Source organism: Lepus europaeus, chromosome 23 (assembly GCF_033115175.1).
Source record: "Lepus europaeus isolate LE1 chromosome 23, mLepTim1.pri, whole genome shotgun sequence".
Classification (NCBI taxonomy): Eukaryota; Metazoa; Chordata; class Mammalia; order Lagomorpha; family Leporidae; genus Lepus; species Lepus europaeus.
The window spans coordinates 8,092,950-8,116,869 of record NC_084849.1 but is presented as its reverse complement, the minus strand read 5'-3'; the positions used below and the strand labels follow the sequence as shown (position 1 = coordinate 8,116,869).

The window sequence follows — 23,920 nt, the reverse complement described above, 5'->3', positions numbered from 1 at the left end:
TCAGCTGTGCTGTGGCGGCGGGCTCGGGGGGTCTTCGGGCACGGCTGCTCCCGGGAGCCTTCGCTGCTTCGCGCCCCTCGCCCTGCAATCCCGGTGGGGAGGGGGCACGCGTGTCCCCCAGGCCCCACCCAGCACCACCAGGCCGATCTCCGGAGCACCTGAGCCAACCTCGGGGCGTTGCGGCCCAGACTCCTGGAGGCAACCTGAGAAGTGGGGGAGGGTCCCAGGGACCCCCGCGAGCCCCGCACAGCTGACCCCGGGACCGGGCGGCGCAGGGGGGAGCCCAGGAGGGGCCCTCGCGGCTCGGGAGCCGCCTGCCCGGCCGCCCTCAGCTCCCCCAGCCACAGCGGCCGGACCCGCACCTCCGCCCCGGGGGACGACCCGCAGGGACCCGCGCCCCTCCGGACCCCGTTCCCGCCCACGCGGCCCAGGCGAGGGACCCGGCTTCCGCAGAGCCGCCGTCGCGCGGCCGGGACCAGACGTGCCCGCCGCTGGGCCGCGCCGCGAGCACCGCACAAGTCACGCACGGGGAGCCAGAGACAGGAGGCGGGAGCCACCGTGGCCGTGGGGTCCCGGGTCTCGAGGCGGACATGTCGGCCCCGCACCTCCCGGGGGTGCTCGGGCCAGGGCGCCCTGGGGTTGGGGGCGCGGGGACTGAGCGAGGCGCCGGGGAGGGTGGGGACTGTGTGTATTGTGTGCGGGGACTGCGTGTATTGTGTGCGGGGACTGCGTGTATTGTGTGCGGCCCCGCCTCACGCCGCCGCCTTCTTCCGCGCCCGCGGCTCGTCCGCCTTCTCGGGCAGGCTGTCCCCGCGTCCGTCTTTGCTGCGCGCCTCCCTCAGCGTGTAGGTGTCCAGCACCAGCTGCCGCAGGCTGCCGTGGTCCAGCGGCTGATCCACTGCACGGAACACGAGGCTTGTGTGAGCCGTGGGCGCACCCAGCCGCAGAGCCTCGCTGCCCTGCCCACCCTCGGCTGCCCGAGCCTGCTTGTGGGGGTCCCTGTGCAGCGCTGGGCAGCGGACCGAGAAGCTTCTCGGGGTTCAGGGACAGGAGGGCGGGCAGAAATGGGCTTCCAGGGATGCCCAGCCAAGGACGTGAAAGATGTCTGGCGTAGTTATCAAGGAAACAGGGTCACCGTGTGCTGTTGTCCAGGCTGGGCACTGCACAAGACCCCTGGAGAAGATGGGCAGCAAGCTAGCCCCCACTTGATCGCCGGGGAGAAATAATTGCCTGCTGGGGCTACTTGTGTAGGCGGCAGGGGCTTGTGGGCTGGGAGAAGCCAGGGTGGGGCTGCCCGGGCTGCCCGCAGCTCTGCCTCCCAGGGCTCTGGAAACCAAGGGCTTCACCCCTGCGTGTGCACACGTGTGTGTGTGCCAGGCCCCCTCCAGCGCTGCTCACACAGCAGAAGCAGCTTTGGAGAACTGGTATTTTCTCTCTCGTGAGGTCACGCGAGGCCACGGTAAAAGAACATTTTAAACAATGCCCAGCTGCTCCACCTAGGAGCGCCAAGTCCTCCCCAGCCAGCACCAACAGCCACTCCACGGCGTGGCCGCGCGCACGCGCGCACACACACACACACACACACGCACCTCCGCTCTCCCGGCCGCCCCAGGCCCAGAGCGGCTGCCCTGTGTGTGTGTGTGTGGGGGGGTGTCCTGGCAGCACCGCCGGCACCAGGCCCCCGGCTCTGATGGCCACGCTGCCCGCAGGCCTGCAGCTTCCCGCTTCTCACATCCCAGTGCTGCCTCCCCCCACCCCCGCCCCAGCTAATGTGCAGCCTGGGGACGGCTCAGGCCCTGCTGCCCATGTGGGACGCCCGGCTGGAGTTCAAGGCCCCTGGCTTTGGCTGCTGCCCGTTGCTGGCTGCTGTGGGCCTTTGGGTTGTGAGCCAACACGTGGGCGCGCTCTCCTGGCTGGCTGTCTCTCTGCCGCCCCCACTGAAACACAGAGGCCACCCAAGGGCCCGGCAGGGACACACAGCGCGTTTCTTAGGAGGACGGGACTGTCCACTACAACGGACTCAAACAGCTCGTGGAGGATGGAACTAGAAAATAAAGCTACTGGGGCTGGCGCTGTGGTGTAGTGGGTAAAGCCGCTGCCTGCAGCGCCGGCATCCCATGTGGGCGCCGGTTCAAGACCAGGCTGCTCCACTTCCAATCCAGCTCTCTGCTATGGCCTGGGAAAGCAGTAGGAGATGGCCCAAGTCCTTGGGCCCCTGCACCCATGTGGGAGACCCGGAGGAAGCTCCTGGATCCTGGCTTCAGATCAGCCCAGCTCTGGCCATTGCAGCCAACTGGGGAGTGAACCAGAGGATGGAAGACCTCTCTCTCTCTCTCTCTCTCTCTCTCTCTCTCTCTCTGCCTCTCCCTCTCTCTCTCCCTGTAACACTGCCTTTCAAATACATAACTAAATCTTCAAAATATTATTTTGGTGCAACAAATCTGTGAAATCCGCACTAGTTCACTGAAACGCGTGCTGTGAGAGCCAGGCATGGGTCTCAGTGGGTTTTTTGTGCCAAAATGAACTTCTCTTTGCAGCCCAGGTGCTGCGGCTGTTGCTCCGCCTGCCCCTGCCCGCTTCACCTTGGGGTCAGGGGCTTGCTGGCGCTGCTCGCCCACCGGGGTGCTCCTTTCAGCCGCTGTGCCCACCCCACCCTCCGAGTCCCCACCCTGAGCCACCCTTCCTGGTGGAGCCCATTCCTCACTTCCCGGGCTGCCAGCCAGCTGCTCTCCCTGCGGGGGGGGGGGGGGGGGCAGAGCCAGCAGGGCCCACCCCCCTCCCCCCCCCCCGCAGGTGCAGGAAGAGGGTCATGGGTGCCTGGGCCACCCCTCAGCTTCAGAGACGGGGGTGGGGGCAGCATGCACACCGGAGCGCTAGCGGGGTCCCAGGCACTCTGCACGAGCCACTGCTGATGGGCCTGGGGGGGCAGCGGAGGACAGCCAAGGGCTCGGACCCCCACATGGAGTCCCCTGGCCCGGCCCTGGCCTCTGGGGCTCTGTGGGGGAGTGAACCATCAGATGGAAGCACTCTCTCGCTCTCTCGCTCTCTCTCTCTGACTGCACACAGCTTTGTTAAGAAGGAGAGAGAGAGAGAGCGAGGACGGGGGAGAGGCAGCCGGGGATGCACAGCGTGGCTACTGTCCAGCATCCCGAGGCGGCCGTGAATTTTAAAGGCGTAGGGGGAACCAGGAGGCCCGGGGCCGGGGCCGGGCCGGGGCTCACCGTCGTCCAGCTTGTCACTGAGCGGCTCGGCCCCGAACACGGGCGGGACGACCTTGGCGGGCTCCGGCATCCGGAGCAAGGAGGAGCCGCCCCAGAAGGGGTTGACGAAGGGCGTGGGGGCCTCGCTCTCGGCGCCCTCCGCCTCCTGGATGCGCAGGTAGGACTCGAGCAGCAGCAGGTCGTTGGTCTTCTTTTCGATGATGGCTGAGAAACAGGAGGAAGCGGGCCCCAGCTGGCGCCCCCTGCCGGCGCGGACGGGAAGTTTCCCGGGTGCAAGGCTCTTCTGAAATCCCCGCCCGTGGGAGAGGCCAAGCACGCACCTGTTGCGCCAACACAAACGCTGGGCTCCCACCACCTCCTCAAAGCACCCTCATAGGCGCGACACCCAGACACGCGGCTCCTCCGGCCTCACAGCCCGGCGAGGGGCAGGCACTGGGCGGTCCGACGCCGGTTAGGTCACCAGCTCGCAGGCCCGGGTCAGAACCCCGGCTCCACGCCCAAGCCCAGCTCCCTGCTCGGCGGGCTCCAGTGCTCTGGCCCCTGCACCCCCGCGGGAGACCACACGGAGCTCCTGGCTGCTGGCTGCGGCCTGGCCCACCCTGGCTGTGCGGGCATTTGGGGAGTGAGCCAGCAGATGAGAGACCTCTCGCTCGCTCTCAACCAAACAGTACAGCACTGGCCGGGTCACACAGCCATCTGCTCACAGAAGTTGGGGAAGGAGCATCCTGGAGGGCTGCTGGGGTGGGGGTGGGGGTGGGGAGTGAGGATGGAAAGGTCGGTGTGGGGTCGCAGGACCACGGGAGCAGGTGGCAGGCCTGGACCAGCCTGGACCAGCGTAGGTTCGGGGCTCCCGGCCTCCCTCCGCCTGGAATGCCAGGCGCCTCCCTGAAGAAGCCCCTCGGGATTGCAGCCCCCGCCCGCTGAGCTGTAGGCCCTGCTCCTGGGGCTTCACAGTCGCTCGTTCATTCATTCATTCATTCATTCATTCCGCAAAAGGAGGAAAAGCAACGAGGCCCTGAGGCCGCCGCGGGCGGGGCGGGTGCACAGGTGGAGGCCGCTGCCCCTGGGCTGCCCGGACGCTCAGGGGCTGAACTCAGCCCGCACTGAACTCGGGTCAGCTCCTATTCCACCTGAAAACCAGGAGCCACAGCCCCTGCATGGGAAACCTGCCGGCGGGCTCGAGCCCTGCAGGTGCACACAGGATGGCGCCCGGCTGTCGGGGCGACTGGGGTCAAAGCCAAGTTCAGGGACCCTGCGCGGGAGGGGCTGAGTGGGGGGAGGGACCTCGAAATCGAGATCTCTGGGGCAGCAGCATCTGGGCGTGGGACGAGGCTTCCAGGACCAGCCTGAGTGACGGCCAGGGCGCAGGCAGCCGGGGAGCGGCTCCCTAGCGCCCCCGAGTGGCCGCCTCGGCCAGGACACAGGCAGCCCGGAAGCGGCTTGGAGCGCCCCCGAGTGGCCGCCTCGGCCAGGACACAGGCAGCCCGGGAGCGGCTCGGAGCGCCTGCCACTCACCTAAGTACTGCTGCAGGTTGCCGTCGGTGACCTTGCCCGTCTCGCCCAGCTGCACCAGGATCTTGGAGGCATCGCAGTGGATCTTCTTGAACAGCTTCTCCACCGAGCCCTTGAGGAAGTCCAGGATCTTGCTGATCTCCCGGTGCTTGCCCTCGCACAGGTCCGCCTCCTCCGTGGTCTTGGTCAGCTTCCCCTGCGACAGAGCCAAGGCCCGCCCTGGTGGGCCGCTCAGCTCGCGCCCGGGGGGCCCTGGGGAGGGGACTCGGGGCCCCCTGCGGCCAGGGTCTCCAGACTGCAGGTTTGCAAATCCCACCCCCACGGGGTGTGGGGTCAGTTCAGTGGGCTCCCATCAGCATCTTTAGAAAATGAAATCAAACAGGAAAAGAAGAGGAGAAATCAGTGCGCATTGAGGACCACACGGTAACTGCGGCGTGCGGAAGTTTGTTCCGCTCACATATACAGGGTGGCTCCAAAGGGCTGTGGAAAATGGAAGGGCCGGTGCTGTGGTGTAGCCCGTAAAGCCGCTGCCTGCAGTGCCGGCATCCCATATGGGCACCAGTTCGAGATCCGGCTGCTCCACTTCTGATCCAGCTCTCTGCTATGGCCCGGGAAAGCAGCAGAAGATGACCCAGGTCCTTGGGCCCCTGCACCTGTGTGGAAGACCTGGAAGAGGCTCCTGGTCCAGCCCTGGCCCCGGCGGCCACTTGGGGAGTGAACCAGCGGATGGTCTCTCCCTCTATGTCACTGCCTTTCATATAAATGAAAAGACTTTTAAGTGCTCTAGTGTTTACTCATGAGCCCCACACCCCCCCACCCCTGGCCGGTGGGACACAGGGACAGGGAAGAAGGAGCCGGCGTCCCCTGGTGCTCTTAGCTATCTGCAGCCAGGCTGCAAGCTCGGAGCCTGGGCCTCGGGGGCTTCGCAGCCTGACCCCGGCCGCAGCATCGCTGCTCCAGGGTGCACTCCTCGGCCAGTCCCTGCCTCGCCCTCAATGCTCGGCCTGCAGAGGCCCACGGGGCTCCCAGAGGCAGGAGCGGGGACACACAGGGGGCAGCCACCCTGCCCTGGGCCTCGGGCTTCTAGCAGGTTGGCTGGAGCGGCCCTTGGTGCACGTGGTTCATCCGAAAGACCATGTGACAGACAGATGTGGTCAGGGGCCGGCCTGACCCGCGGGGCTGGGCTTCCTCGAGGAGTCCCGAGGGCAGACAGGGGACCTGGCGTTGAGTTTCCTCCTGGCTTCCCCCGCCCCCAGCACTGGAGCGACACTGCGGTGGGCCCCGGGCCTGTCCTCACATGCTGGCCAGCATGGTCAGCCACAGCTCACAGCTCTCTGCACAATCAGGACCCCCATGCTGCGAGGGGGGGGTGGGGTGGGGGGTGGTGTGAGGCTCAGAGAGGTTGAGCCATGATCTCAAAGTCACACAGCAGGAAGCGACTCCGTGGATGCCCTACCCCTAACTCCTGTGCCCACTCTGCCACTGGGGGGCACAGAGGGGCAGGGGGCATGGAGGCAGCAGGGTGTCCGTGGGAAACGTCTCTGCCCCTTGGCTGTTACACAAACTCGTGTGTGTGCATTGGAAAAGGCCCCTGAAGACCAGCTCCGGCCTAGGGAAGCAGCCGCGGCCGTGGGGACAGACGCCTGGGGTGCCCCGAGACCCGAGGCAGCGCCGGCCACAACCCCAGGAAGTCTGGTCTCTGGAGGCCCCTGCGAGGCTGCGGAGCCCCAGGCAGGTGCCCAAGGCCTGGGACCTGAACCCCTGGCTCAGCCTGCGTGCCAGGGCCGGACCCCGTGCACACGTCTCGGCGGCAAGCGTGGGCTCTGCTGCCCCCCAGTGGCCAGCTGGAGAATGGCACTGCCAGCCCGACCTCAGGGTGCCTGATTAGGGCGGGAGGCCCTGTCCTTGTCGGACACTTCTGTCCACTCCCGCGCCCCACACCGCGCTAGAGAACCCTGGGCCCGAGGTGGCACTGGGACTGGCTCCGAGTTCCATGTCCAAGCCTCTCCTGCAAGAGGGCTGGCGGTGCCACGCACACAGGGGTCGTGGGCTGAGACCCCTGGGCAAGAGGCTGGGTGACCGACCTGCAAAGCCTATTCTGCCTCTCCCACCTTCTTCCCGCCTGGGATGTCCATGTGATGGCGGGACCCGCTGCAGCCAGGGTGCAACCGCGCCCGTTGGCAGGCTTGTCTGCCCGCAGAGCGGATGAGCCCGCATCCTACCGCAGCCGCTGTGTCCGGGGTCCGTGTCACGAGTGTGAACACAGATCAGGGAGACCCAAGCCCAGCACTCACCCAGCGCCCTGTGGGGGGCTAGGGCTCTGACGCTGAACAGGACGGAGAGGGCGAGGCAGATCCCTGTGGGTGGAGCCCCCGGAGGCGCAGGGCCCCCATGGCGGGACAGACGGCTCACCTCGAGCTCCCTCAGCACGGACCTGCTGTCCTCGTGGGAAGACTTCTGCTGCGAGCGCAAGGAGATGATGTCGTCCTGCGGGGAGGCGCGGCCGTGAGGAACCGGGGCAGAGAGGGGCCCGGGGGGAGAGCGGCAGGACCCTCAGCGCCAGCGCGGGCCCGCCCCCCAAGGGGCGTGGCAGACCGCGGCCCGCCCACTCTGGGGGCGTGGCAGACCAGGGCCAGCCCCTCCGAGGGGCGGGGCAGCTCGGGGCCCGCCCTTTCTGGGGGCGTGGCAGCTCAGGGCCCGCCTCCTCCTAGGGACCAGGCCGAGCGGTCAGCGGCGCCGTCACGTGACTCCGGTGTCCCTGCACCCAGGCCTCCGCCTCTCCCCGCAGTGCCCTCGACGGGCCCAGTGCCCCCGGCCTCGCGCTGCTGCCCTTCCCACCCGCTCCCGCCTCGCCCATTACAAAGCTTGAGACTTGTGGGCGGAGCCTTGTGCCACCTTGTTCCTGCCACACCACCAGTGTCAGTGGGGCCGGCACACAGTAGGTATTTAATAAGTGCCTGCTGGATGAGCGCACAAAGGATGGGGGGGGCAAGAATCGGAGAGACCGCTTCAGGGACCCTCATGCTGCTCTGTGTCCCTTCTGGAAAGGAATTTTCCAGAACACAAGCTCGCGCCAGTGTGTTCCACACATCCCAGGGCACAGGGGACGCCAGGAATTGGATCCTCCACAGAAAAGACCTGGGCTTCCCGTTCACCTCGGGCCTGTGCTCTAGGAGGGGGTGGGAAGGAGAAGAAGGAGGGAACGGGGGGGGGGGGGGAGGAAGAGAGGAGAGGGAGGAAGAGGGGAGGGGAAGGAGGACTCCATTTCCCGCGGGGCTGGGGGCAGGCACTGTCCGCTGCACTCCAAGACAATCCAGAGATGCAGAGCCTCGCGCACACCTGCCTGATGGCTGAATGTTAGCAATCAACAAACCGGAAGGTGGAAGGAGCCAGGCAAGAGGAGGAGGAAGGTCGGCCTGCAGCCTGTGATCCTCCAGGTGCAGCCAAGGTCAGGTGTTGGAATCCCAGTCGCTCTTAGTGGAAAACGAGGTGGGTGCACCTGCTGGGCCAAGTGCTAACCTGGGGAGAGGTTGTACCTGCCTGGACCGAGCTAACCCGGAGAGAGGTTGCACCTGCTGGGCCGACTGCTAACCCAGGGAGAGGTTGCACCTGTTGGGCCAGAGCGTTAACCCGGGAGAGGCGCACCTGAAGGCCGGGAGGGAGATCAGGTCCTGGGCACTACCCTTACGTCCAGCCCCACGGGCTTCACGCGCCCGCCCTGCCAGCCAGGCCCTGCTCCCTCCCAGGGCATCTCTACAGATGGGCAATGGCGGAGAGGCACTGCAGGCCTAGAGCACAGGCCCGAGGTGAACAGGAAGATCAGGTCTTTTCTGTGAAGGACCCAATTCCTGGCGTCCCCTGGGCCCTGGGATGCATAGAACACATTGGCGCGAGCCTGAGTTCTGGCTCCAGAAGGGACACAGAGCAGCGTGAGGGTCCCTGAAGTGGTCTCCCCGACTCTCGCCCCCCCACACACCCAGAACAGGGCCTCTCCCGTTAGCAGGAGACCCAGCCATCACCCCTCCCCTCCCGCTCCTCTGCCCAGGGCCGGCCGGGGCTGCCCGCGGTCCCCGCGCCTGCTCCTACAAGTGCTTAGTTCCAGCCAGTGGGAAGCCCCTTAGCTCCAGCTTCTGGCCGGGGCTCAGCCAATGGAAGGCAGCCGCTGGAGTGGCTAAGAATGGGGCTTGGGTGCCTGCTCTTGCCTGGGCTGCAGGGCTGGGTGACAGCGGCCACCCGCAGCCGCCTCAGCAGCCTCTCGCCCTGTGCCCCAGCCTGGAGCCCGCCTGGCTGCCTCTCCTCCTCCCTTCTTCATTAACTTAGACCCCCGTAGTAAATAGTCCCTCGTTAAAACGCCACGCGACCCCTTGGTGCCGCCCGTTTGTTCGCTCAGCCCTCACTGGCGGGACCACCTCCACGTCTCCGCGTTCAACCCCAGCTCTCGGTATCTCCTAGTATCCGCAATGAATCGTTTTCCTCCAACTGACCAGTGTGGGCTTCTCACTGTCTGCTACCTGTCTGCTATTATTCCATCTCACCCTAGGTAATATCGTCCGTCCGTGAAATCACAAATTTGCTGAGCTTGCTGTTCCTAACCTGCGTTAAAATCACTCCATGGCTCCTGAATTAAAATGTCTGCTTGTTCTAGCTGCCATCTCTTTGCACGTGGCCGTGGGCAGGCTGTAGTGACTGTGGCCCACAGGAGGGCTACTCCTCGTGACAGGAACAGAGCACAGGGAGGAGTTCTGAGTTCCCAGGGAGGGCGACATGAGCAGGATTTCATCAGAGAAGGAAGAGACACGAAACGGCACAGAGGCGGAATCGCAAGGGGCGGCTGGGACTGGAGGCTGCAGAGGGGGCCTCGGGGGTCGTCGGGGCCAGAGGCCGCAGAAACAGGCCCAAAGCAGATTCTGGGGCGGCTGGAGAGCCCCACTGAGGGTCTGACGGCTCCAGACTGTGTTTATGCTCTGAGGACTCGGGAGCCCAGGGAGCCCCTTGAGGCTGGGGAATCGGGAGCTCCACGAAGGGAAACAGGCCCTGCAGGGCGTGTCAGAGCCTTCATCGCTAGTGCACGCGTGGTCTCCCCTCAGCTCTGTGGTCACGGGGCTCAGCACACTCAAGGCAGAGGGCCAGGCGGTAACTACTGCAGGCCGGGCAGCCCTCGCTCGCGTGCTTATCTCGCTCACTCACTCTTAAATCCTCTAAAAACGTAGAAGCCATTCGCAGCTCATGGGCCTCACAGAAACGACCATGAGCTGCAGCTCAGTGGACCGTGGGTCACAGAACGCGCCGCGGAGTGGCAATGGCACCACTGGGGGTGGGGGGTGGGCCGTAGCCCGCGGCAGACGCACGCTGATCCGAGGAGAGGGAAGGCGGCCGTGTTTGCCAGACGCGCTGCATCTCACAGCACACCCCAAGGAGCCTGCTTGGGGGAAGGCTGCTGTGGGAACAGGTGCACCCGGGCCCACCTGGATCCTCTGCGTCTTCTTGTGCATCATCTCCATGTCGTTGTTGAGCTCCGTGACGTACGTGAACCGAGCAAAGTTCTTCTCCTCCTTGGCCAGGAACTCCTCGATGAGCTGGTTCATGGTCCCGCGCTCGGCCAGCTTCAGCAGGCGGAGGTAGGCCACTTCGTAGCTCTCGAAGCTCTCACCCTTCTTCTTCTTCACGTGCTTCTTTGCCTTGAGAGCTGGAAGAGGAACAGCTAGCGACGGTGAGTGCAAAGAGGAAGCCGCCGCGGGCCGTGCCAGGCAGGCGGTCCATGCTCAGTGCTGTGATTGTCGGAGAGAGGTCTAGATCTCTCCAGATGAAGCAGGAACTTCTCTCACCACTCACCCTACGCGCACCAGGTGACGCACCTACCTTGTGCCACACTGGGAGCTCGCTCTGCTCCCACGAACCCCCACCCCATGGAGTGTGCAGTGGAGGAGTCAGCACCAGGGTGGGGAAAAGATATCCCAGTAAACAGAAGAAGAAGTCCACGGAGTGTGCCCTCTGGCCAGGGTCAGAGTTCAGGTGCTGAGATGGCCTTTGTGCTTTAGAAGTGGCTAGGGAAGGCCTCTCCCTAGCAGTGACCTTGGAGCAGGATGAAGGTCAAGCAAGTGCCAAGGCAGATGTGGGACAGAGTCTTCGGAAGCCTCAGAGCAAATCTGAGGAACAAGAACCAAGAAAATCCTCCCACTGCAGCCGGGGGACCTGCACCAGCCCCTGACTCCTGGGCCCCCACAGCCAAGGGACCTGCACCAGCCGCTGACTCCTGAGCCCCCATTGTAGCCAGGGGACCTGCACCAGCCCCCTGACTCCTGGGCCCCCACAGCCAAGGGACCTGCACCAGCCCCTGACTCCTGGGCCCCCACTGAATCCCAGGGACCTGCACCTGCCCCTGACTCCTGGATCCCCACTGCAGCCGGGGACCTGCACCAGCCGCTGACTCCTGGGCCCCCACTACAGCCGGGGACCTGCACCAGCCCCTGACTCCTGGGCCCCCACTACAGCCGGGGACCTGCACCAGCCCCCTGACTCCTGGGCCCCCACTGCAGCCGGGGGACCTGCACCAGCCCCCTGACTCCTAAGCTCCCATTGTAGCCGGGGGACCTGCACCAGCCCCCTGACTCCTGGGCCCCCACTGCAGCCGGGGGACCTGCACCAGCCCCCTGACTCCTAAGCTCCCATTGTAGCCGGGGGACCTGCACCAGCCCCCTGACTCCTGAGCCCCCATTGTAGCCGGGAGACCTGCACCAGCCCCCTGACCCTCCTGGGCCCCGGTCTCTCCGCTCTGATTTGGCCTCTAGGCAGCCACCAGAACAAGCTCTCTAGATCTTTCCAGGGACAGCTGGCCCGTGAGCCCCGTCCTGAGCCTCCAGATCTAGAACCTTCTACTCCTCAACCCCTCATCACTACCAGACTCTGCCACGATGTTGCCAGATGCCATAGGGCCCCCCTCCACCTGATCTGGCCCCCTCCCCCCCCCATCCCCCACGGAGCAGCAGAGCTGTGGGGCCTGATCTGCCCCTCCCCTACCCACCCCACCCCCGCCAGCACAGACTCCCAGACTCGCCTCCCTCGGGCAGACCCCAGGACCTCTGCACTTGCTGCCCCAACTGCCCGGGTTGCCCTTCTCCCAGCTCCACATGGTCAGCTCCCTCACGTCCTTCAAGTCCCCTCCCAAACGTCACAGCCTCCTCCGACAGGCCCACTCCTACCAGTTCCCTGTTGTCTTGGCTCAGGACCGACTTCTGCCTTGGCTTCTCTGTCCTCGCCCTGAGAGGTCAACTCCACAGGGACAGGCCCCCTGGGTCCCCCAAGGCCATCTCAGTCACCCCTCAGCACCCGCGGGGCGCGGGTCTCCCCGAATGCTCGAGCCCCTGTCGCGATGTTCACACTGTGTGTACAGGCACCGTGCCCTGCAGCTGGGCGTGCACGCGCAAGAAATCCCGCGCCTGTGCAGTACAGGTGTGATACCTCATGACGACTTCCTAGGCACGCGTGGAGCCTGTGACGTGGCGGTCCTGCGGGGTGGCACAAGGGGAGGAAGGACGGGGCGGGGGGGGGGGGGGGGCGGGCGCGGGCGGGGTACCTTCTTCCTTCCTGGCCTGCTCTTCAAAGTCAACGCGGTCGTTCAGCTTGATGAGTAGGAAGGACTTGAGCTGGGTCTCATGGGCGTAGAGCCGCTCGAGCTCCCGGATCTCCAGGTTGTACTGAGAGATGTCCTTCTGCTGCCGGTCCTTCATGACAGCCATCCGAGCCATGGCTTCCAACCTGGGCCAGGGTGGGGGGCGGAGCCTGAACCTCCGGAGGCTCCTCTGCTCCTCCCCTCCCCCCCCCCCCCCCCCGCAAGTTCTGAGGGACTTCCTGCCTGGCCAGTGACCTCGACTCTGCTCATCTGAGAGTCTCTGGGAGCGGAGGATCAATCCCTCTGCCCCGAACAACAGGAGCGGCAGGCTCGGAACCAGCCCAGGAAGAGTTCTCTGCCATCGCCGTCAGCACCACCATCACCACTACGTAGCCATTACTCTGTGCTGGCACGCGTTACCTACGCCTGTGTAGTAACGATGGAGCCAGGGTTCACACTCCCACCTGCCTGATCCTGACACCCGTGATCTACACAGGCCAACTGCAAGCCTTCGCCACCGGAAGTGTGAGCCAGCCCCACCCCCAGCTGAGGAAGGGCCCTGACACCAGTGGCAGAGGTGCCCAAAGGAGGCGGGCAGCACAGGGGCCTCGACCTCGGGGGCCGCCACGCCCACCACTCCCCCAGACCTCAGACACCTCCCGTGTTCTGGTGTGTGAAATGGGGCTCACACCCCCGGGGGCAGCTGTGGGGCTAAAATAATGCCCAGAGCAGCCGGCGTCAGGCTTGGCCCGCGTCAGGCTGGGTGCTCAGGTTTGCTACTATGCAGATGAAGGCTCCGGACACACAAGCACTGGGCGCCCGCCCACCTCTGCTCGTAGGCCTGCGCCGACTGCTCGATGGCCAGGTTCATCGTCTTCTTCTGCATCAGCAGGCGCCGGTGCAGCTGCTGGTAGGCGTTGTCGTAGGCGGCCTTCTCGAACCGCAGGGCCTCGATCTCCTTCCGGAGCTCGGCGTTGCTGGTCAGCATCTTGTCGAAGTGAACGGTGACCTGTTTGAAGGGCTGAGCTTTCAGACCGGGCCTGCTCCTGGGCCAAAGGACGACTCCAGAAGGCAGCTGGAGGACTGGAAGCGCTTCCCCTCGTCTCCCACCCCAGGGCACGGAGCAGCAGTGGCCCTTGGTGGATCCTTGCTCCTGGAATTCAACTTCTACTTTCGACCTAACTTCTGGGTTTAAGCACTGGCAGGGGAGCGAGGAACAAGCCGGACGACACCAGGAGAAACCACAATCAGCCAGGCCAAGAAGGGAGAACTTTCCCAGGACAACTGACTTGTGCTCCGGGGGCCAGCCGGCCTGGGTTTTCTAGAATGTGCCGTCCCCACCACTGCCCACTGGCCACCTGCAGCAAAGTGGCCCCAAGCCAGCTGAGACACAGAGATTGTCTTCTTTGGGGAGGAAATTGCCCTGACCAAGAGCCACTCCTCAGGGCCGGGGTGGTGGCGTAGCTGTTGGGCCGCCATCTGCAGTGCCAGCATCCCATGCAATGGAAGATCTCTCTCTGTAACTCAGCCTTTCAAGCAAATCACCTTTTTTTAATAATAAAAAAACCAGCCGGCGCTGTGGCTTAACAGGCTAATCCTCCGCCTTGCGGCACCGGCACACGGGGTTCTAGTCCCGGTTGGGGTGCCGGATTCTATCCCGGTTGCCCCTCTTCCAGTCCAGCTCTCTGCTGTGGCCTGGGAAGGCAGTGGAGGATGGCCCAGGTCCTTGGGCCCTGCACCCGCATGGGATCGCTTCGGATCAGCGAGATGCGCCGGCCACAGTGGCCACTGGAGGGTGAACCAACGGCAAAAAGGAAGACCTTTCTCTCTCTCTGTCTCTCTCACTGTCCACTCTGCCTGTCAAAAAATAATAATAATAAAACCCACTCCTCTAGGTCACAGAAATTCAAGAGCCCTAACATCACATGAACTCTGATTGGATCCACTTTTTTTTTTTTTTTTTTTTGACAGACAGAGTTAGTGAGAGAGAGACAGAGAGAAAGGTCTTCCTTCTGTTGGTTCGCCCCCAAATGGCTGCTACGGCCGGCGCACTGCACCCATCCGAAGCCAGGAGCCAGGTGCTTCCTCCTGGTCTCCCATGGGGTGCAGGGCCCAAGCACTTGGGCCATCCTCCATTGCCTTCCCAGGCCACAGCAGAGAGCTGGCCTGGAGGAGGGGCAACCGGGACAGGATCCGGCGCCCCAACCAGGACTAGAACCCGGGGTGCTAGCGTCGCAGGTGGAGGATTAGCCAAGTGAGCTGCGGCGCTGGCCAACTGTAGAAACTTCAATGTGGACCAGGTACTGGGTATCATTAATGAAACACTAATTTCGTGGCTCTAATGTGGCTCTAATCTTGTGATTTTGGAAGACAATGCTCAGTTGTAAGAGCTGCAAACTGCAAGCTACAGGGGTGGAATGTCATCACCTGTTATCATCTCCCAATACCTCAGGGGAGACAGGCGTGAGGCAAACAACACACGACGTGGACAGTGATCAAGTCCAAGTGAGCAGTGCATGGTGTTCACTGCGCTCTTCCCCCTGCTTTTCTGTATGCCCTTCATAAGCCTGGGCCCATTTTTTTCTTTTTTTAAGGTGACGTTGGTAGAAATGTAGATTGGTAGATTGAGGCAGCCATTGTGGAAAACCGAGTGGAGGTTTCAAAATAAATTAAACTAGTATCACCCTCCGACCCAGGACCCCCTCTTCAGGGCACATTCCCAGAGGAAGTGAAGTCCCCACCTCATCAGTGCACCTGTGCCCCATGGCGGGCACCTCACTGCCACCCAGCTCCCAACAGCCAAGGTGTGGGAATGAGCTAGTGTCCTCACAGGGGGCTGGGTAAGGACACACTCTCTCTCTCTCTCTCTCTCTCTCTCTCTCTCTTTCTCACACACACACACACACATACACACGCATGCACACACATATTATTCAGCCTTTAACAAGGGGAGCCTAGGAAACAGTGGGTTAAGCTGCAGCCTGCAGCACCATCATCCCATATGAGCACGGATCAAATCCCGGCTGCTCCACTTCCAATCCAGCTCCCTGCTAATGGGCCTGGGAAAGCAGCGGAAGATGGCCCAAATGCTTGGGTCCCTGCACCCATGTGGGAGACCTGGAAGGAGCTCCTGGCTCCTGACGTTAGTTTGGCCAGCCCTGGCCATTGCAGCCATTTGGGGAATGAACCAGCGGACTGAAGCTCTCTCGCTCGCTCTCTCTCGCTCTCTCTCTCTTAACTGTGCCTTACAATTAATACATTTTAAAAATTTTTTTAAAAAAAGGGAGGAGATCCTAAGGCAGCCGTTTGGCACGGTGGTTAAGATGCCTGCACTGCACATCAGTACCTGGGTTCTCGCCCCGGCTCAGCTTCCGACCCCAGCTTCCTGTTAAGGCACAGCCTAGGAGGTAGCAGGGGATGGCTCAAGGGCCGGGGTCGCCCACATGGGAAACCCTTGTTGAGTTCCTGTCCTCTGTCTTCCGCCGGGCCCAGCCCCAGCTGTTGTGAGCCTCTGGGGAGTGAACCAGCAGATGGGAATCCTCTCTCAGTCTCTTTGCATCTGTGTCTCAAATACATTAAGTTTTTGCACCAAGCATGCCTTTGTCAGTCCATTCGTTCCATGAGCAGAGGTTTGCTAAGCACCTCCTGCGCCTCACGCCACGCCAAGCATCGATGCTCTGATTCTTAACCAAAGGGACCTTCATGCTCACTGTGCCCACACCTGGGCCTGAGCCCCTGACTCGGCAATTTGGGAGGAGACCGGGCATCCTGAGGCCCTGCTGCAAGTCACAGGTGTGGAGATCAAAGGCCACAGCCTTGCCCCAGGGCTGCAGGCAGAGATCACACACACTCAGCCCGGCTGTGCCTGGTCAGAGCCAGGGGAGCTGCAGGCTCTGTGTGGCCAGCCGGTGCGCCTCTCCACGCCCACCTCCTTTCCCCCAGCGCGGGCTCACGCTGGGAGCAGGAAGTGTGTGGTCCCTGCCTAGCATGCCTCTCCCTTCTTCAGGGAGCCACCTCTCCCCAGCTCTCAGGCCACTCGTTTGGGACAAGGCTGCCCTCCTCGGCCCGGGGAGGGGATGGTGGCTCAAGGATGGCCACGAGACTCCATCCTTCTGAGCACAGTGATCGGCTCTGGGAAGGCGCCAGACCCACGCTGACCAGTTAACCTCCCCTGGGACACGTGTTCCAGTTTCCGCTGGCACGAATGAAGCCCACCCAGAGGAGAGGTGCCGGGAGAATGAGGCCTCATGACGTGCTTGGAGCACCTAGGTCCAGCTGTGCCTGAGGGCCCACTGCCACCTCTGAACTTTCACAGTTCCACGATCAATCTATCCCCTTGTGTCGCTTAACTCAGCTTGTAATCAACAGCATATCCTGCTTAACACCAAAGTCAGTGTCACCTGCCGGTGGTCAGGAGGCACGGTCAAGTTACGCCTGTCCACGCCCATTCTTCTGGACCACGTGGACGACAAGGCGGCGGCACGGGCATGCTACAGGCATCGCCACGCAGAGGAAGGTGCACCCACGTCTGCCTGGTGCAGGGAATGTGCACGCTAGCGAGCAGATCTCGAGGCCAGGAACTACAAGAGTTGGCACCCCGGGTGGGGCAGGGGTTGGGGGCAGAGGGTGGGAGGTGACAGGGGCAGGACTAAGGTGGATGGCACGGAGGGGCTAGAGCAGGACAGACGGGAGCTTCTCCGAGGCTGCCCGGCCTGAGCGTCCCCCACTGCTTCACCTGCCCCGAGTCAGCCCGTGCATTGGGCGCGCACTGCGAACGGCTCAGCAGAGCCGAGCAGCGGGGCCGAGCCGCGCGCGGGGCCGGGGAGGACGCCGTACGCACGAGGTTCAGACGGGTCTCCAGGATCTGGATCTGCTTCTGCAGCTTCCGGGGGTTGTGGACCTCCTGCATCTTCACGAAGACCTGTTTCTGGCTGATGATCTTTTTTTCCATCTGCACAATCTGAGGAAAGAGAGAGGCAGCCCAGCTGTGTCGCCGTCTCTCTGTGGCTCAGGGACCCACGTGCGCCGGAGCACAAGCTTCGAGCTTCGTCCTCCCTGTCAGGGGCAGGCTCGCTATCTCGCAGACCTCTGCTCCCCACACCTGCGTCGTGAGGCCATTTAGAGTTGCTGTTCCCACCTGTGCGTTTCACGGTCATTCCCCCGTGGACGTCACTTCCCCCACCCCTAAAGCCATTGTTTCCGGAAGCAATGACCTTGTCCCCTGGGGGGTCATCTGTGCTCCATGGAAGTAGCTCCTGGACTCATGGCACTGACTGGGCCGGTCGCAAGCTGCCACAGCCACTGTCATGTGCGAGACAGCACCAGATGCCCGAGACCGGTCCCCCTGTGACTTCCATCCCTTGCGACTTCCCAGTGTCCTCTGCACTCACACTCTCTGCCCCTGACCGAACCCCCTCTTCAGTGTAAACACAGTACTTTGCCCTCGGCTCCCGAGACGCTGACCCAGCCGGGAGCGCCGTCACCACGGACCTCTAGAGAGGACTCTTCCGATTCACACAGGCAGCATCCTCGGAGCAAACCCTCACCGACTCATGAAATCAAACAACTTGTGTTAACGGGGGCGGGGGAAGCACCTCCAGCCTGCGCCATCACCTGCTCTGGAGGAGAGGGCCCCCCGCAGGAGCTCACCCCCGTGGGCAGCCCCAGCACCAGCCTTTCCTCTCCTGATGGCATCCAGAGCCCGTTCCCGGTGGCACCTTCCTACCAGACACTGCTTTTGCTTGGAGCGTTTAGGCCCGTGCCCCACGGAACGCATTAACCATGGCTGTGGGCACCTGGGCAACGTGTCTGCCAACCCACCTGCTCACTGTGAGGCCCCGCCTCCAGCAGCCCCCTACAAGGGCGGGGGCTATGCTCATAGGGGGCAGGGGGCAGAAGGATTTCGAGATCTACCCGCCCTGGGGTGAAACTGGACAGAGGAGTTGCACTGGGCAGTGCGTGTCCAAGCCTTGCGAGGATCCCACGTGGGGCTGCCTTTTCCCAATGCTCTGAGAAGCCACGTCCTCGGCTTCGGCTCCAATTCATTGCCTCCTCCCGTCCCTGCTGATCAAACACCTGCTCTGTGCTGGACAATGGGGGCCGTGCGGGAATCAGCACACGGCAGTCCCGGCCATGGGCAGTTCACGTGTCAGGACGGGAAGAGGGTGAGCCTCAGGGGAGATGCAGGGGTAGTGGGGCCAGCCCAGGAGGGGCAGCCAGCCGGGGAAGATGATGGGCATGGCCACCTCTGAGCCGAGCCGGTGGGAAGGGCACAGCACCCCAGGCAAGGGAACAGCATGTGCAAAGGCTGGGACATGAGGGACAGCGTCCAGGACACACAGGAGGCCAGTGTGGGTGGAACACAGGGAAAGCGGGGTGGAGAGAAGTGGGGAGAGCCAGGAGGGGGCACTGGAACAGGGCCAGGGAGCCCGCCAGACGTTGGGCTTTTACTGAAAGAACAACAGGAAAGATGGGAAGAGACTTCAGGTTCCCTCAGTAAAGATTCATGGCAGACCTACTGTGTGCCGGGCACTGGGACACGCAGGAGGCTGCAGCACGGGCCCTGCCCTCGTGGATGGAGGCGTTAAATGACCCTGTATCGAGGCCACATTACGGCTGGAAGGAGAGCCGTGCAGGAAGTGCTGAGAAAGGATAAGGGGCTACCCTGGGATCCAGGCCCCACCCTGCTCGCTGCCCCAGGAGGCCCCTGCACTGGGATCAGGGGTTAGGAGAGATAGGAGCTGGGGTGGGTGCTGCCTGCTCCCCAACTTCCACACGGCAGCCCCACACCCACTGCGGCTACCCCACTCGAACTCGCTCCTTCACAACGTCCTTCCAAGGTAACCTACAGGGCAGGCTCCTCGCTCCTGGCCAGGGACCTGTGACCCGCTGGGTCCCGCAGGACAGGACAGGGATGGTGGTGGAGGAGCCCGTGCAAAGGCGCTGGGGTGAGCCAGAGCGGGAGGCAGGGGCTGCACCACACAGAGCCCTCGAGTGGCCGCCAGGGATGGGGTCACTAGGCCGTGCAGCAAATGTCTCTGGCTCTTTGCCTTCCAGGCTCACGGGAGCACCGGGTTTTCTGGATGCCACTGTGGATAGGCAGGGTCACATGACTGCTTGGAGCCCAGGCGCCGTGAGCAGCAGTGACGCGGGTCATTTCCAGGCTGGGCGCCTCTCTCTCTCCCTACTACTCGGCACGAGAAGCTCTAGGGTCCCCCCACCCCACCACCAGGAGAGCTTTGCCCCAGGAACGAGGCTGCGCCTCCTGTCCCAACCAACGCGTAGGATGTGGGGCCGCTCCCGAGGTGGGGGGAGTGAGGGAGACAGAAACCACAGGAGTGCCCCGAGGGCCCCCAGGGGAGCCCTGGGGGTGCTGGGGTGCAGCGCCAGCCTGCGGCGTCAGGTCCTCACAGCCCCTGCCTGGCTAACGCCTAAGGAGGGACCGCACCTTCTCATCCAGCTCGGCCAAGAGGGCTCTCATGGACTTGATCAAAGCCTCGTAGTCCTCCTTGGTTTGCAGCAGGAACCGCAGCTCCAGGTAGTTTTTCTCGTTCATTTGCAAGTTCTTGGAGGACTTCAGGAGACTCAGGAGCAGCGTGATCTCATCCTGCTCGGCCTTCAGGGCCTGGATTTCCTTGCTGCAGGGAGAGCGGCCCGCGCTTGACCCTGGACCTTAATCCACACCTTGGCCGAATGCAGCACACACGCACACACACACACATACATACACACGTATACATTCACACACATACATACATACACATGCACACACACACATACATTCATACATACATACATATACATTCACACACATATACACACATACATACATATACATTCACACACATACATACATACACACGTATACATTCACACACATACATACACCCATACACACATATACATTCACACACATACACACATATACATTCACACACATACATACATACACACACATATACATACACACGTATACATTCACACACATATACACACATACATACACATATATACATTCACACATACATACATATACATTCGCACACATACACACATGCACACACATACATACACACATACATTCACACATATACATACATATACATTCATACACATACACACACATACATACACACATACACACACATACACACATATATATTCACACATACATTCATACACACATACATACATACACACATACATACCTATACATTCACACATATATACTTATACATGCATACACACATATACATTCACATACACACACACATATATGCATTCACACATACATACATACATATACATTCATACACACACATACATACACACATACATACATATACATTCACATACATGCATACATACACATACACACATATACATTCATACATACATGCATACATACATTCATACACACATACATATACATTCACACACATACACACATACATACATACACATACACATACATACATACATATACATTAATGTGCATACATACATACACACATATACATTCACATACACACACACATATACATTCACACATACACACATATACATTCATACACACATACACACATACATATACATTCACACACATACACACATACACATACATACATACATATACATTAACGTGCATACATACATACACACATACACATACACACATATACATTCATACACACATACACACACACACATATACATTCACACACATACACACACATACATACACACATACACATACATACATACATATACATTAACGTGCATACATACATACACACATATACATTCACACACGCACACACATACATACACACATACATACATACATATACATACATATACATACACACATATACATACATACACACATACACACATACACACATACATATACATTAACGTGCATACATACATACACACATATACATTCACACACATACACATATACATTCACACACATACACATTCCAACACACATACACACACACGCAAACGCACCCTGAGAGGAGCCCGGCAGAGGGACTTCCTGCCCTGAGCCCAAGGCCTCTGGGACCCAGGTCACAGCCATCGCTGCTGCTCTGCCTTCTCAAAGGGGTGTTTTTCCCCTGGGAGCAACCTGCAGCAGTGCCTGTCCGACCCCATCACCCAGGCCTCTCCCCTGTGGCTCCCAGCACCTGCTGGCTACAGTCCACCTTCACAGCCCATTACCTCGGGGAACGAGGGGCAAACCCATCAGACAGGAGACGCGCAGGACCTCCCGCCACACCGGCCTCTCGCCGTGGTGCAGAGGTTTGAGAGACTGGAGGGCGGGAGCCTCGTCCTCTCCTTCCTCTGTCTCCTCTGGAGAAGGGACAGGCGCCGGGTGTGGAAGAGCAGGCAGGTCTGGAAAATCTTAGGAAAGGACACTTGGGGGGCCGGCGCTGCGGCGTAGCAGGTAAGGCCGCTGCGTGCAGTGCCAGCATCCCATAGGGACACCAGTTCGAGTCCCAGCTGCTCCACTTCTGATCCAGCTCTCTGCTAAGGCCTGGGAAAAGCAGTAGAGGATGGCCCAAGTGTTTGGGCCCCTGCACCCATGAGGGAGACCAGGAAGAAGCTCCTGGCTCCTGGCTTCAGATCAGCACAGCTCCGGCCATTGCGGCCAATTGGGGAGTGAACCAGCGGAGGAAGACCTCTCTGTCTCTCTCTGCCTCTCCTTCTCTCTCTGTGTAACTCTAACTTTCAAATAAATAAATAAATCTTTAAAAAAAAAAAAGGATACTTGGAAAATCGCACCGCCACTGGACAACAGGAAGCAGCAGCACACAAGTCCAGTTTCCGCACCGTCCGGGTGCCCAAAACCCAGCGGCCTCCATGTCCTCCCGAAGCCTGGAGAAGCGCGGAGTCTCAGACCCTGACCTGGGGCCCGCGACTTCGGAATCTGTGGGCGCCCCACATGCACGAATCCATCCTGACAAAAAGCCGAAAAGCAAAGGTTTTAGGCTTTCCCGGCCATGCAGGCGTTTGCAATGACTCGATCCTGCAGTTGCAACATGAAACCAGTATGGCCGTGGCAATAAAATTTGATTTACAAACACAACCAGATGTGGCCCGTGCTCTACAGCATTGCCATCCAGGAGGACGCTGAACCAGGCTGCGACGCCCTCTAAGCAGCGTCCAGTGGTTGCTTTATTACACTTTTCTCTGGGTGTGCCTTTTCCTGTTCTAACTAAATCCCTGCAGAATGGCACACTTTCCAACAGATGGCAGCAAAGGACTGCTTTCAAAGGTCACACGGAGGCCCCAGAGGGACTGGAGATCCCGCGCAGTCGGAAAACCTTTACCCCAGAACTCCAGACTCCAGGCATCATCCAACAGTCAGGGCTAGAACTCCATCCCCTTAGTGGGAATCCAAGCAGAGCTGCTTAGCGTTTGTTCACTCAGTCCTAGGGAACACCTTTCTGTTGCCCACAGAAATGATGCCCCCACCCCCCCAGCATTTCTGGGGCAGCCCGACTGCAATCTCAATATCTCGCTATCTCATAGGTCCCATTAGGACACACAGATAGGCTTAACTGCAGCCCTGGGACTCCGGCCTTCTCTGGGAACTAGCCACGCCCACCTTGTGTCCTATGGCCCTGCCCAGGCCCAAGCCCAGCTCATTGGACCAGGAGTAGACACCTGACTCACACTGAGCCAATCAGATTCTTCCTCTGCTGGGCATTTGGGAGGAGGAGTCACTCAAGACCTGTGTGTGGTCCCTGGGCAGATCCCAGAGTAAGGGGCTGCTATTCCCCTCCAGCCAGGGCTGAAACACAGAGAAAGAACAAAACTCACGCTGTGGTGAGAAACGGGAAGCAGAAATGGTGCCTTTTTAAAAAAAATCGAGACACAGAGTGAGCGCTCATCCGATGGTCCACTCCCCTAAATGTCCAGCACAGCCAGGGCTGGACCACACTGAAGCCAGGAGCCAGGAATTCCACCTGAGTCTCCACGTGCGTGGCAGGGGCCCATCGCCGGCTGTCTCCAGGGCGCACGTTAGCAGGAAGCTGGATTGGAAGCAGAGCCGGGACTCGAACCAGGCACTCAGATACAGGATGTGGGTGTCCCAGAGGGCAGCTTAACCCCCGGGCCAAACACCTGCCTCTGCTCCCTCATTGGTCCCTGAGACACTCTGGATCCTGGTGCTCCCCTCCCTAGGGAGACGCCCCGGGGCCCCCAGGAGAGAGGCGCACTCACACCTGCCCGGCGATCATCTTCTGGTTGCGGAAGTTGGAGGACTTGCGGCTTTCCACCATCTTCCTGAACTGCTGCCTCAGCTTGCGGAGCTCGGCCTCGGCCAGCTGCTCCCTGGCCTTCTCCGAGGCGTCCTGAGGAGTCCCCAAGCCCTTCCTCCAGTGCTTCTTCACCTGCGCGGGACGGGGCTGTGAGCAGTGCCGCGGGGACGCGGGCAGGACCGGCGCAGCTCGGGGCTCCCTGGGGCAGGGATCGGGCAGGCCCACCACCCCAGGCTGGTGTCAGCTGCCTCTCTGTTACATGGAACACCTGCCCTGGGTTGCCAGGGTGCAGGCACGGCTGCCTCATT

The 23,920-nt window shown here is 61.3% G+C and overlaps 1 protein-coding gene across 1 annotated transcript; it reads right to left on the bottom strand.

Annotated features, from left to right (window-relative positions):
- Positions 1 to 23,648, bottom strand: CCDC63 (coiled-coil domain containing 63). Its single transcript, XM_062182839.1, has 12 exons — positions 23,575 to 23,648; positions 19,790 to 19,979; positions 17,183 to 17,302; positions 13,170 to 13,351; positions 12,307 to 12,488; positions 10,199 to 10,419; positions 7,146 to 7,220; positions 4,737 to 4,929; positions 3,222 to 3,425; positions 757 to 898; positions 169 to 633; positions 1 to 82 (listed from the first exon to the last, which is right to left on the bottom strand). Exons 1-12 carry the CDS (start codon positions 23,631 to 23,633, stop codon positions 1 to 3), a joined length of 2,115 nt encoding a protein of 704 aa, XP_062038823.1. The 5' UTR covers positions 23,634 to 23,648.
- Between the last annotated feature and the right edge of the window lie 272 nt (positions 23,649 to 23,920).

Bases quoted from the DNA above. Each gene is read 5' to 3' on its own strand.
- CCDC63 (XM_062182839.1), bottom strand. From the start codon at position 23,633: ATGGTGGAAAGCCGCAAGTCCTCCAACTTCCGCAACCAGAAGATGATC. The intron at 13,352-17,182 runs GTGCGTACGGCG...CCCTTCAAACAG, and splicing joins TGGAGACCCGTCTGAACCTC to GTCACCGTTCACTTCGACAA. The intron at 12,489-13,169 runs GTGGGCGGGCGC...ACCCTGGCCCAG, and splicing joins GCGCAGGCCTACGAGCAGAG to GTTGGAAGCCATGGCTCGGA.